The 15921-nt window shown below is 44.2% G+C and overlaps 1 protein-coding gene across 1 annotated transcript in view; it reads left to right on the top strand.

The window, feature by feature from the left end:
* The first annotated feature begins 11811 nt into the window (after window positions 1-11811).
* PSMB1 (proteasome 20S subunit beta 1) overlaps window positions 11812-15921 on the top strand; it is a 96097-nt gene continuing 91987 nt past the window's right edge. The window contains exon 1 of the mRNA XM_069769287.1: window positions 11812-11987. Within this exon, the coding sequence (XP_069625388.1) occupies window positions 11878-11987 (110 nt within the window). The 5' untranslated portion in view covers window positions 11812-11877. The remainder of the gene's footprint in view (window positions 11988-15921) is intronic.

The raw sequence follows: 15921 nt of genomic DNA, 5'->3' as shown, positions 1-15921 counted from the left end.
AGGGTGACAACTACTATAAAGTAGGAGGCTGTTGCAGTCTGTCGGCTTGGTATAGATATCAGTGTTAAGGTTACCCAGGGAATCTTTGAGTACTTTGGTGTCTAGAAATGTAATCTCGCGGCTATGGTACAGTAGTGTAAATGATAGCTCAGGTCTAATAGTATTGATGGTATTGTGGAATTCCTGTAGGCTGGTGTGATCACCCTGCCAAATACAAAAAATATCATCAATATACCTGTACCAGGTTTTGGCGTGTTCTTGGAATTGGAGATTAGGATATATGTACTCTTGTTCGAACCTGTCCATGTATAGGTTGGCGTACGCCGGGGCCACATTAGACCCCATGGCGGTACCGCAGGTCTGCACAAAAAAGTCATCTTCAAAGAGAAAGAAATTTTCCCTGAGTACTAAATTGAGTAGGTCTAAACAGAGACCCTGGGATTCCTTATCAATGTTGGCTTCTTGTAATGTGAGTGAGACAGCTTCAATCCCCTTGTCGTGTGTAATTGAGGTATAGAGACTATTTACATCCAGTGTGCAAAGTAAACTATCAGGTGGGATATTAGAGATATTGTGGATCTTAGCAAGAAAATCACTCGTGTCCAATATAAATGATTTGGTTGTCTTAGTATACGGTGTGAGCAATTTTTCAAGAAATATGGAAAGAGGATTGAGTATAGAATCTGTGGATGCCACAATAGGGCGGCCAGGTGGGTTCTGAAGGTTCTTGTGGATTTTGGGTAAAATGTACAATACCGGAGTTACCGGGTGGTGATTGATAAGGTAAGTTCTAGTCTTGGCATCAATAGTTTTGGAGTCAACGTACTTGTTGACCACAGTATTGATTTTTTGGCGTATGGCAAATGTGGGATCCCCCTGTAGTTTCTTATACGTGTTGGTATCAGAGAGCTGTCTTCTAACCTCAGTGATGTATTGATGTTTGTTCATAACAATGATGGCACCTCCCTTGTCCGCCGGTTTAATTACAATGTTCTTGTTTTCACTAAGTGAGTCAAGGGCTTGCTTCTCCAAGGAATTCAGGTTATGGCGGACAGGGAGGAAGCCAAGGCGCTGTTCATGAATGACTTTCTTGATGTCCCTGTCAAGTAGATTGACAAAGGTTTCAACTGCATGGTTGGTTTTGGGTGGGACAAATGTGGTCGGGTTCCTAAGGCCCAATGCTCCTATAGAAATCCTGGGTTCGTGACCCAGGTCAGATGAAGTACCTAGTCTGCTAGTTACAGAGTTAGTGTTATCCTCAAAATGGACTTTCAATCTCACGTTTCTGTAGAAACACTGGAGGTCCTTCTCTAGTTGGAAAGAGTCCCATTTAGGGGTTGGGCAAAAGGATAAGCCCATGTTTAAGACCTTCAGTTCAAGGGGAGAAAGGGTATAGTTAGAGATGTTTATGACAGAGTTTGGACTCCTCCCTGTGACCTCAATGTCATGTGGCGGTCCACGTCTCTTCTTCCTTGCCCTCCTTGTGGGCGCGCGGTTTGCCCTAAAAAACGCGGTCCAGTTGTTGGTGCTCCCCCCCGTTTCGCTTCCGGATCCACCTGAGGAGCCTCCGGCTGGCGAGGAGCCTCCTGAGGGGTAATTTCCCCCAGGTGTGCGTCGGTACTTTGATCTTGATCGGCGGGGAAGTGGGTCTTCCCATTTGTAGACTTTGTTGGTCTGGTAGTCCTCAACGTCCCTTTGAAATTTTGTACGCTTCCTTTCTTCCAAAGTCCTCTGATGAGTTATCAATATGGAGTCTACTTTACTTTTGAGAGAGGCGAATTCCGTGTTGCTTAAGGCGGATGTGAGTTGAGTTTCGATGCTTTCGATTTTCTCCTCAGTATTTTTTATAGCTTCCTGTAAATATTCTATAGTCAATAGTATAATATCGAATGAGCATTTGTTCAAGATTTTTTGAAACGTGTCACAATATTTTACATTGTCCGAAAACAGGGTTGGACGTAGATTACAACGAAGGCCTCGCGGTATTTTGGCTTGTCGATGATACTCTCCTAAAGTCGCACAATGTAGATCGTATCCGATGAGTTTCTTTCTCTCCTTTTCCCAATCCCTCGATTTCACGTCCTTACTTGGTAGATGGAGGAAGTCCGTCCTTGTCTTTATCTTTGATAGGATGGTGGAGCCAGTGGCTTCATCATAGGCATAGGTTTCGTTTGACATGAACTCGGTCGGTGCTTGAAGCTTAAATAGCAAATACTGTAGATAACGAAAGCTAGCACTCGACAGTTGTGAGTCACGGTGCTAGTGAACGGGTCATAAAAGTCCCATAAACCATAGAATGAAGTAATCACTGCACTCGTATATTGAAGTTGCTTGAATAAGTGTAAAGTTTTATTCACAAGTGAAAATTCATGCTGAAGCGATAGGCAAAATAACGTTTCGGCCAACTCGTGGCCTTGTTCACAATATCGCTGCGGTAAATCACACCACATAGTACCATATTGCTCCTATATAGCCTCTGTTTTTTGTCGTACCTTACATTATATTGTTCCTTTCAGGTACCTCTGACTGGGTCCCCCATCTTAATTTTCCTAGCCATCCAACATATTAAGCTATTTACCACAAGTATATCCTCTGGGTATGTTCATTGTTCTTATCCGTCGGCATGCTTTATACTTTACCTTTGCCCATCCTGACTTGTAAGGACCGCAGGGTTGATACACCCTCCTCTTGCTCCATTGGCGAAAGTTCGGTCTATGTCTTTATGTTGTTGATCGGACCTTCTCAGCAAAACTCCGATGACATGCATTCGTAAAAATGTATATATGCTCTTGTGTCTTGTACATATGTATATTTGTATATTTCCTGATTGTTTCCTTTTTCTCTTGATTTACCGCAGCGATATTGTGAACAAGGCCACGAGTTGGCCGAAACGTTATTTTGCCTATCGCTTCAGCATGAATTTTCACTTGTGAATAAAACTTTACACTTATTCAAGCAACTTCAATATACGAGTGCAGTGATTACTTCATTCTATGGTTTATGGGACTTTTATGACCCGTTCACTAGCACCGTGACTCACAACTGTCGAGTGCTAGCTTTCGTTATCTACAGTATTTGCTATTTAAGCTTCAAGCACCGACCGAGTTCATGTCAAACGAAACCTATGCCTATGATGAAGCCACTGGCTCCACCATCCTATCAAAGATAAAGACAAGGACGGACTTCCTCCATCTACCGAGTAAGGACGTGAAATCGAGGGATTGGGAAAAGGAGAGAAAGAAACTCATCGGATACGATCTACATTGTGCGACTTTAGGAGAGTATCATCGACAAGCCAAAATACCGCGAGGCCTTCGTTGTAATCTACGTCCAACCCTGTTTTCGGACAATGTAAAATATTGTGACACGTTTCAAAAAATCTTGAACAAATGCTCATTCGATATTATACTATTGACTATAGAATATTTACAGGAAGCTATAAAAAATACTGAGGAGAAAATCGAAAGCATCGAAACTCAACTCACATCCGCCTTAAGTAACACGGAGTTCGCCTCTCTCAAAAGTAAAGTAGACTCCATATTGATAACTCATCAGAGGACTTTGGAAGAAAGGAAGCGTACAAAATTTCAAAGGGACGTTGAGGACTACCAGACCAACAAAGTCTACAAATGGGAAGACCCACTTCCCCGCCGATCAAGATCAAAGTACCGACGCACACCTGGGGGAAATTACCCCTCAGGAGGCTCCTCGCCAGCCGGAGGCTCCTCAGGTGGATCCGGAAGCGAAACGGGGGGAGCACCAACAACTGGACCGCGTTTTTTAGGGCAAACCGCGCGCCCACAAGGAGGGCAAGGAAGAAGAGACGTGGACCGCCACATGACATTGAGGTCACAGGGAGGAGTCCAAACTCTGTCATAAACATCTCTAACTATACCCTTTCTCCCCTTGAATTGAAGGTCTTAAACATGGGCTTATCCTTTTGCCCAACCCCTAAATGGGACTCTTTCCAACTAGAGAAGGACCTCCAGCGTTTCTACAGAAACGTGAGATTGAAAGTCCATTTTGAGGATAACACTAACTCTGTAACTAGCAGACTAGGTACTTCATCTGACCTGGGTCACGAACCCAGGATTTCTATAGGAGGATTGGGCCTTAGGAACCCGAGCACATTTGTCCCACCCAAAACCAACCATGCAGTTGAAACCTTTGTCAATCTACTTGACAGGGACATCAAGAAAGTCATTCATGAACAGCGCCTTGGCTTCCTCCCTGTCCGCCATAACCTGAATTCCTTGGAGAAGCAAGCCCTTGACTCACTTAGTGAAAACAAGAACATTGTAATTAAACCGGCGGACAAGGGAGGTGCCATCGTTGTTATGAACAAACATCAATATATCACTGAGGTTAGAAGACAGCTCTCTGATACCAACACGTATAAGAAACTACAGGGGGATCCCACATTTGCCATACGCCAAAAAATCAATACTGTGGTCAACAAGTACGTTGACTCCAAAACTATTGATGCCAAGACTAGAACTTACCTTATCAATCACCACCCGGTAACTCCGGTATTGTACATTTTACCCAAAATCCACAAGAACCTTCAGAACCCACCTGGCCGCCCTATTGTGGCATCCACAGATTCTATACTCAATCCTCTTTCCATATTTCTTGAAAAATTGCTCACACCGTATACTAAGACAACCAAATCATTTATATTGGACACGAGTGATTTTCTTGCTAAGATCCACAATATCTCTAATATCCCACCTGATAGTTTACTTTGCACACTGGATGTAAATAGTCTCTATACCTCAATTACACACGACAAGGGGATTGAAGCTGTCTCACTCACATTACAAGAAGCCAACATTGATAAGGAATCCCAGGGTCTCTGTTTAGACCTACTCAATTTAGTACTCAGGGAAAATTTCTTTCTCTTTGAAGATGACTTTTTTGTGCAGACCTGCGGTACCGCCATGGGGTCTAATGTGGCCCCGGCGTACGCCAACCTATACATGGACAGGTTCGAACAAGAGTACATATATCCTAATCTCCAATTCCAAGAACACGCCAAAACCTGGTACAGGTATATTGATGATATTTTTTGTATTTGGCAGGGTGATCACACCAGCCTACAGGAATTCCACAATACCATCAATACTATTAGACCTGAGCTATCATTTACACTACTGTACCATAGCCGCGAGATTACATTTCTAGACACCAAAGTACTCAAAGATTCCCTGGGTAACCTTAACACTGATATCTATACCAAGCCGACAGACTGCAACAGCCTCCTACTTTATAGTAGTTGTCACCCTAGATCCACCAAAGAGAGCCTACCTAGATCTCAATTCAAAAGAGTATCCAGAATTGTTTCCAATCCAGTAGTCAGAACGAATAGGATTCAAGAGATGTCCAACAAATTCGAGGCCCAAAATTATCCTACTAATCTCCTTAATACCGAGTCCTCTCGGGTGCTCAATGAGACAGAAAATGCCACAATTAGCCCACACAAAAATCCAAGACTCCCCTTCGTACATAGTCATCACCCCACTATGCAGAAGATACACAACCTCATTCGGGGACACTGGCCATTATTAAACAGGGCCTATCCAACTATCCCAATCTTCAAAGATCCCCCACTCATGTGTACCAGAAGACCTAAAAACATCCGTGACAGGGTAGTACGAGCGGATCTAGGCACCTCTAAGACATTGACTACCATGACACTTACTGGACAGAAACGTACAGGAACCTTCCCCTGCCTTAATTGCACGTGTTGTTCAAATATAATAAAGGGCAACGAAATAGTGCACCCCCGGTCAGGTAAATCATACCACATTAAAGACTATTACACTTGTAACACTAACTTCGTTGTCTATATTATCAAATGTCCTTGTGGGCTATTATATGTAGGGGAAACAACACAAACAATTAGAGAACGAATATCCAGCCACAAATCCACAATTCGATGTGAGAAACTGTGGCTTCCCCTCCCCCTTCACTTCAAGGAGGCTAAACACAATGTGGCCCAGTTGCGCTTTCAGGTTGTGGAAAAGGTTCCCCGCCCCAGGAGAGGGGGCAACCACGTGAAACTATTGAAACAACGTGAAACATTCTGGATTTACACTCTAGATACCCTATATCCACATGGTCTGAACCGAGAAATAGACTGGCTAACTTGATTTCGTTTTTTATGTAGATCAACTGACCTTATGTACATACAACACTCGCAACTTGTATGTCCATGACGGTAAGACGCATATCCTTCCAATACCTTTTTTCGTATTTTTTCTTTTTTCCATTTATTATTTTTTATTATTAGTATTATTATTATTTTTTATTTTTTAATTTATTTAATTTTTTCCATTATTTAATTTTTTCCATTATTTCATTTTTTCATTACCTTTTCATCCTTCTCATTATTTTTATTATTTTCATTATTTACATTTTTTCATCATTTTCATTTTCTTCATTATTTTCATTATTTCCATTATATTCATTAGTTTCATTAGTTAGTTTATGTATATTCTTTTCATTTCGTTCTTTTATTTCCTTTATTTTATTTTCTTGATCTATGTCCCATATTGGTTTAACCATTTTCCTCCCTTCCTCTTTTGTTTGGACTCCTACCATTGAATGTGTATATGTTGGGGACTAATTCTATACAAGTGTTTACCTGAGGGATCTTGTTTACAGTACTTACTACCTTATGAATATTTATATAACTTGTCATCCCCATCTGATGTGGACACACCTGGGATTTTTTTTAACAAGATCACATGCTACCGCGCAGACACTGTAACTTTGCTTACTGCTTTGTAAGCTCCTGCCTCTATCACCCAACACTATGCGGGCATGGACACTTCTTTCTGCGCAGGCGCCGCTCCCCAACAAAAGACAGCGCACAGGCGCCGTCCTGTATCAGGCTAGGCGAACAGTGTCATTCCCACTGCGCATGCGCCGTCACCTAAGCATCATACGCAGGCGCAGCCTCTCTGTCCGGGTCGCAGCGCTCGGCTTTTCACAAGTGCGCTCTGCGCAGGCGCCTGTAAACCACCACATATCCGGTCATATGACCGGTGGGGGCCTTATTTAAACAGGGAGACGGATAAGATTAGCAGCCTCCCCTCTGCCTAGACACGGACGGTGTCGGCACATCTCACCCACGCTGGCTCTGCTCCCCAGGATCTGCTACCTCCAGGATGTAAGACACCATTGTCCTTCCAGATAAGTAGTGGCTCTGTTTACCCTGATCCTCGATCTCACCTTCCTTTTCACAGCGCTAATAATTGCTGATCTCCCAGGGACACTTTACATTACACAGGGACCTTGTAACCTGACATGCTCATAGGCTTAAACAGGTACTACACTCATCCTTTCTAGTTATATGTGGGCATTCGGCGACACCTTATTCCTGGTGTCTTACCCTCTGCTTTCCTCTACAGCCATACGCAATTACCATTCCCAAGCCGGGACTACGCTCACAATACCTTGGCAGGTATAACTGTTAGACCACGTCATTTCTACCATGTCTGTAGTAACCTATATTCCAAAATCAAACATAGGCGATAAACCTCTTGCCCCAGGGTCCACCAATTATGTGTATTCACACCGCATATTACCATATTGCTCCTATATAGCCTCTGTTTTTTGTCGTACCTTACATTATATTGTTCCTTTCAGGTACCTCCGACTGGGTCCCCCATCTTAATTTTCCTAGCCATCCAACATATTAAGCTATTTACCACAAGTATATCCTCTGGGTATGTTCATTGTTCTTATCCGTCGGCATGCTTTATACTTTACCTTTGCCCATCCTGACTTGTAAGGACCGCAGGGTTGATACACCCTCCTCTTGCTCCATTGGCGAAAGTTCGCTCTATGTCTTTATGTTGTTGATCGGACCTTCTCAGCAAAACTCCAATGACATGCATTCGTAAAAATGTATATATGCTCTTGTGTCTTGTACATATGTATATTTGTATATTTCCTGATTGTTTCCTTTTTCTCTTGATTTACCGCAGCGATATTGTGAACAAGGCCACGAACATGAAATATAGGCTTGTTTCACACTAGCGTTTTGAGGAGCTGCAGAGGGCTGCGGACTTCCTCCGTGAAGCCCCGCCCTCGGCCGCTAGCTCTGCCTACTTCTGCATGCGACCTGCGTACCTATCTGTAACATTAGGTACGCAGGTCGTGCCACTGCATGCGGATGCTTCCGCATGCGTCGTTTTGACGATGCCGAGAAAAAAAAATTGCTACAAGCTGCGTCCTACGCTGGTTGCCGCATCGTCAAAACGAAGCATGCGAAAGCATCCGCATATAGCGGCACGACCTGCGTACCTAATGTTAAACATAGGTACGCAGGCCGCATGCTGAAGTAGGCGGAGCTAGCGGCCGAGGGCGGGGCTTCACGGAGGAAGTCCGCAGCTCCTCAAAACGCTAATGTGAAACCAGCCATATTTAGATAACTAGATGGTGGCCCGATTCTAACGCATCGGGTGTTCTAGAAAATGCATGTCCACGTAGTATATTGCACAGCCCACGTAGTATATTGCCCAGCCACGTAATATATTGCCCAGCCATGTAGTATATTGCCCAGCGACGTAGTATATTGCCCAGCCACTTAGTATATTGCCCAGCCACTTAGTATATTGCCCAGTCACGTAGTATATTGCCCAGCCACGTAGTATATTGCCCAGCCACGTAGTATATTGCCCAGTCACGTAGTATATTGCCCAGTGACGTAATATATTGCCCAGTCACGTAGTATATTGCCCAGTCACATAGTATACTGCCCAGTCATGTAGTATACTGCCCAGTCACGTAGTATATTGCCCAGTCACATAGTATACTGCCCAGTCACGTAGTATACTGCCCAGTCATGTAGTATATTGCCCAGCCACGTAGTATATTGCCCAGCCATGTAGTATATTGCCCAACCACGTAGTATATTGCCCAGTCACGTAGTATATTGCCCATTCACGTAGTATATTGCACAGCCAGCGTAGTATATTGCTCAGCCACGTAGTATATTGCCCAGTCATGTAGTATATTGCCCAGTCATGTAGTATATTGCCCAGCCACGTAGTATATTGCTCAGTCACGTAGTATATTGCCCAGTCATGTAGTATATTGCCCAACCACGCAGTATATTGCCCAGTCACGTAGTACACAGCACAGACACGTAGTATACTGCCCAGTCACGTAGTATACTACCCAGTCACGTAGTATACTACCCAGTCACGTAGTATATTGCCCAGTCATGTAGTATATTGCCCAGCCACGTAGTATATTGGCCAACCACGTAGTATATTGCCCAGCCACGTAGTATATTGCCCAGTCACGTAGTATATTGCCCAGTCACGTAGTATATTGCCCAGTCACGTAGTATCCTGCCCAGTCACGTAGTATATTGCCCAGCCACGTAGTATATTGCACAGCCAGCGTAGTATATTGCACAGCCCACGCATTGCCACGCACGCAGTATATAACACAGGCTATTTAGTGTATAACACAGGCCACGTAGTGTATAGCACAGCCCACGCAGTATATTGCACATGCCACGTAGTACATTGCACAGCCTGAGTAGTACATTGCACAGCCCGTGTAGTACATTGCACAGCGTATATTGCACAGCTCACGTAGTATATTGCACAACCCATGTAGTATATTGCCCAGCCCACGTAGTGTATAGCACAGCCAACGCAGTACATTGCACAGCGTATATTGCACAGCCCACGTAGTATATAGCACAGCCCACGCAGTATATTGCACAGCCACGTAGTATATTGCCCAACCCACGTAGTATAGTGCAGAGCCACGTAGTATATTGCCCAGCCCATGTAGTATATTGCACAGCCCACGTAGTATATTGCCCAGCCCGCATAGTACATTGCCCAGCCCATGTAATATATTGCACAGCCCACGCAGTATATAGCAATGTGGGCACCATATCCCTGTTAAAAAAAAAGAACTAAAATAAAAAATTGTTACATACTCACCTTCCGTTGTCCCCCGGATCAAAGCAGTGACCGATGCTCCTTGCGCGCTCCGGTCTGAAGAGTGCATTGTGGTCTCGCGAGATGATGACGTAGTGGTCTCGCAAGACCGCACGTCATCTCGTGAGACCGCAATGCATGGAGCGATCACTGGGGCATCACGAGGAGCATCGGTAACCGCTTCGATCCGGGGGCCAATGGACGGTGAATATGTAACTATTTTTTATTTTTTAAATTATTTTTAACATTAGATCTTTTTACTATTCATGCTGCATAGGCAGCATGAATAGTAAAAAGTTGAGCACACAGGGTTAATAGCAGCGTTAACCGAGTGTGTTACACCGCGGTCAACGCTGCCATTAACCCTGTGTGAGCGCTGACTGAAGGGGAGTACGGAGCGGGCCTGACTGCGGGGAGCAAAGAGCGGCCATTTTTCCGCTGGACTGTGCCCGTCGCTGATTGGTCGTGGCTGTTTTGCCACGACGAATCAGCGACTTGGATTTCCATGACACAGGCCGCGACCAATGAATATCCGTGACAGACAGACAGACGTGACCCTTAGACAATTATATAGTAGATAGGAGAATGAACACATAGCCCATATAAACAGGTATATATTGTATTCCCTGAGCTTTATAGGTGGGGAATGAACGTGGAATTTGTGTTCATTTCTCTATTACCTACATATATTTCATGTTCATTCCCCACCTATCAGGCTCAGGGAATATAATATTCACCTGTTTATATGGGATATGTGCTCATTACTCTATTACCTACATTTATTTAATGTCCATTCCCCACCTAACAAGCTCAGGAAATATAATATACACCTGTTTATCTATTTATACGATTGCCTTAAATTGTCTGTCATCCACTTCCGTCTGGACATCCTCGAATCCCACACTCCCCCACACTGCACCGGAAGTACACCGACCGCCATATTGGAATACCCAAGTGATTGCAGTACCACCAGCGGGTCGTGACAGACCCCCGCTGCCCACAGCACTCTGCCATCATTACGTCACAGTGCACACGTGACCGCAGGGAAACAAATTCCGAGGGAAAAGCTACAACCCCCGACAATCCTAGCGGTGGCGGCCATGTTGGCGGGACAGACTGCTGATCGCCGATCACATGGATGAGAGCAGGCGCGACAGATGGATCCCGGAGATGCTGCTGAGCTCGGGGCTCCTGAACGCCGAGGAGCGGAGAGCTGCGCAGTGAGAGGCGGGGCTCCAGAGGGAGGCGGGGCTCCGGGAATGACCGGCTGTAACAGGGCGGGTCCTCCGGGGAGAGGAGGAAATACCGCCACTATGTACATATATATAATATATATATATATATATATATATATATATATATATATATATATATAACACATGGTCAGTTCATGTCCACGATCCATAAGAAATCCATACTATCCCTCCAGATCTTTGGACCTATAAGTTATTATGTTCATTTTCTAATTCCTTTTCCTCATTCTTTTTAGAACGTCCCTCACATCAGGGCACATCGCTACATTGTATTTTATTAATGTCATTTTTGTCGTCCGAAATATGAAAAATAGAAAAAACAAGTCTATACACTCCCTCCAGCATCGTCTTCGGACCCCGTAGCACTCCTACTTCTTACTATGCAGCACTTTTGACTATAGCACAGTGCTATAAGGACCTCCCCCGCTGTCCTCGGCGAGCGCGTGATTGGCTGTGCTGTCCGGCCGCACGGGCGAGCCGCGGTCACATAACGCTGCCGGACCGAGAGCGGCAGACCTGTAACACCCGCCTACTGACGCGCCAAGGGGCGGAGCAAGGGGCGGGACTGGACGCAGTAAATCCGCCACCGGAAACCGGAAGCGCTGTTGTCGCCATCTGCATAGTGATACAGCAGAGACAGTCCTGTGTACGACATGTATCTGGCTAGCTGCGCACGTCCTGACCAGAAGCCGCACAAGGCCATGGAGTACCACTACGCCGGGGCTGTGGAGCAGCGCTTCAACCCGTACACGTTCAACGGAGGGTAAGGATGCAAGAACTCCCCCGGTGCCGGGACCACCCGCCTCCTTATGACAGAGCGGCCTGTGAACGGCTGCGGAGTGGTGAAATGACGAGTGGCCATAGTACGGGACGTGCAGGTTCCCAGCTCCTCAGTGTCTTTTCACTTTCACTTTTCGAAGCTTCAGGTCTCCATACTGCTCCTGTCCTCCGGATACAGACAGCCTAGCACTCAGCGCTGAGCACACCGGCTCCATACAGTGCAATGGGGCCCACATAACACTCCATACTGCATAGTCCCCATATAATGCTCCATACAGAATATAATGGGCCCCATATAATGCTCCATACAGAATATAATGGGCCCCATATAACACTCCATACTGCATAGTCCCCATATAATGCTCCATACAGAATATAATGGCCCCACACTGCATAGACCCAATATAATGCTCCATACATTATATAATGGGCCCCATATAATGCTCCATACAGAATATAATGGGCCCCACATAACACTCCATACTGCATAGTCCCCATATAATGCTCCATACAGAATATAATGGCCCCACATAACACTCCATACTGCATAGACCCAATATAATGCTCCATACAGAATATAATGGCCCCACATAATGCTCCATACTGCATAGACCCAATATAATTCTCCATACATTATATAATGGGCCCCATATAATGCTCCATACAGAATATAATGGCCCCACATAACACTCCATACTGCATAGACCCAATATAATGCTCCATACAGAATATAATGGACCCCATATAATGCTCCATACAGAATATAATGGACCCCATATAATGCTCCATACAGAATATAATGGGCCCCACATAACACTCCATACTGCATAGTCCCCATATAATGCTCCATACAGAATATAATGGGCCCCATATAATGCTCCATACAGAATATAATGGGCCCCACAACACTCCATACTGCATAGTCCCCATATAATGCTCCATACAGAATATAATGGGCCCCATATAATGCTCCATACAGAATATAATGGGCCCCACAACACTCCATACTGCATAGACCCAATATAATGCTCCATACAGAATATAATGGGCCCCATATAATGCTCCATACAGAATATAATGGGCCCCACATAACACTCCATACTGCATAGACCCAATATAATGCTCCATACAGAATATAATGGGCCCCATATAATGCTCCATACAGAATATAATGGGCCCCACATAACACTCCATACTGCATAGTCCCCATATAATGCTCCATACAGAATATAATGGGCCCCATATAATGCTCCATACAGAATATAATGGGCCCCACATAACACTCCATACTGCATAGTCCCCATATAATGCTCCATACAGAATATAATGGGCCCCATATAATGCTCCATACAGAATATAATGGGCCCCACAACACTCCATACTGCATAGACCCAATATAATGCTCCATACAGAATATAATGGGCCCCATATAATGCTCCATACAGAATATAATGGGCCCCACATAACACTCCATACTGCATAGACCCAATATAATGCTCCATACAGAATATAATGGGCCCCATATAATGCTCCATACAGAATATAATGGGCCCCACATAACACTCCATACTGCATAGTCCCCATATAATGCTCCATACAGAATATAATGGGCCCCATATAATGCTCCATACAGAATATAATGGGCCCCACATAACACTCCATACTGCATAGTCCCCATATAATGCTCCATACAGAATATAATGGGCCCCATATAATGCTCCATACAGAATATAATGGGCCCCACATAACACTCCATACTGCATAGTCCCCATATAATGCTCCATACAGAATATAATGGGCCCCATATAATGCTCCATACAGAATATAATGGGCCCCACATAACACTCCATACTGCATAGTCCCCATATAATGCTCCATACAGAATATAATGGCCCCACATAACACTCCATACTGCATAGACCCAATATAATGCTCCATACAGAATATAATGGCCCCACATAACACTCCATACTGCATAGACCCAATATAATGCTCCATACAGAATATAATGGGCCCCACATAATGCTCCATACTGCATAGACCCAATATAATGCTCCATACAGAATATAATGGGCCCCACATAACACTCCATACTGCATAGTCCCCATATAATGCTCCATACAGAATATAATGGGCCCCATATAATGCTCCATACAGAATATAATGGGCCCCACATAACACTCCATACTGCATAGTCCCCATATAATGCTCCATACAGAATATAATGGGCCCAACATAACACTCCATACTGCATAGGCCCCATATAATGCTCCATACAGAATATAATGGGCCCCACATAACACTCCATACTGCATAGACCCAATATAATGCTCCATACAGAATATAATGGGCCCCACATAACACTCCATACTGCATAGACCCCATATAATGCTCCATACAGAATATAATGGGCCCCATATAATGCTCCATACTGCATAGACCCCATATAATGCTCCATACATAATATAATGGGCCCCACATAACACTCCATACTGCATAGTCCCCATATAATGCTCCATACAGAATATAATGGGCCCCATATAACACTCCATACTGCATAGACCCCATATAATGCTCCATACATAATATAATGGGCCCCACATAACACTCCATACTGCATAGACCCCATATAATGCTCCATACAGAATATAATGGGCCCCACATAACACTCCATACTGCATAGTCCCCATATAATGCTCCATACAGAATATAATGGGCCCCATATAACACTCCATACTGCATAGTCCCCATATAATGCTCCGTACATAATATAATGGGCCCCACATAACACTCCATACTGCATAGACCCCATATAATGCTCCATACAGAATATAATGGGCCCCATATAATGCTCCATACTGCATAGACCCCATATAATGCTCCATACAGAATATAATGGGCCCCATATAATGCTCCATACTGCATAGACCCAATATAATGCTCCATACAGAATATAATGGGCCCCATATAATGCTCCATACTGCATAGACCCAACATAATGCTCCATACATAATATAATGGGCCCCACATAACACTCCATACTGCATAGGCCCCATGTAACTCTCCATACAGAATATAATGGGCCCCATATAACGCTCCATACTGCATAGACCCCATATAATGCTCCATACATAATATAATGGGCCCCATATAATGCTCCATACTGCATAGACCCCATATAATGCTCCATACAGAATATAATGGGCCCCATATAATGCTCCATACTGCATAGACCCCATATAATGCTCCATACAGAATATAATGGGCCCCATATAATGCTCCATACTGCATAGACCCCATATAATGCTCCATACATAATATAATGGGCCCCACATAACACTCCATACTGCATAGACCCCATATAATGCTCCATGCAGAATATAATGGGCCCCATATAATGCTCCATACTGCATAGACCCAATATAATGCTCCATACATAATATAATGGGCCCCACATAACACTCCATACTGCATAGGCCCCATGTAATGCTCCGTACAGTATATAATGGGCCCCATATAATGCTCCGTACAGTATATAATGGGCCCCATATAATGCTCCGTACAGTATATAATGGGCCCCATATAATGCTCCGTACAGTATATAATGGGCCCCATATAATGCTCCGTACAGTATATAATGGGCCCCATATAATGCTCCGTACAGTATATAATGGGCCCCATATAATGCTCCGTACAGTATATAATGGGCCCCATATAATGCTCCGTACAGTATATAATGGGCCCCATATAATGCTCCGTACAGTATATAATGGGCCCCATATAATGCTCCATACTGCATAGGCCCCATATAATGCTCCGTACATAATATAATGGGCCCCATATAACGCTCCATACTGCATAGGCCCAATATAACACTCCATACTGCATAGGCCCCATATAACACTCTGCATAGGCCC

Source organism: Ranitomeya imitator, chromosome 5, assembly GCF_032444005.1.
Source record: "Ranitomeya imitator isolate aRanImi1 chromosome 5, aRanImi1.pri, whole genome shotgun sequence".
In the NCBI taxonomy this organism is placed as follows: Eukaryota; Metazoa; Chordata; class Amphibia; order Anura; family Dendrobatidae; genus Ranitomeya; species Ranitomeya imitator.
This window is presented reverse-complemented; position numbering and strand designations above follow the sequence as displayed.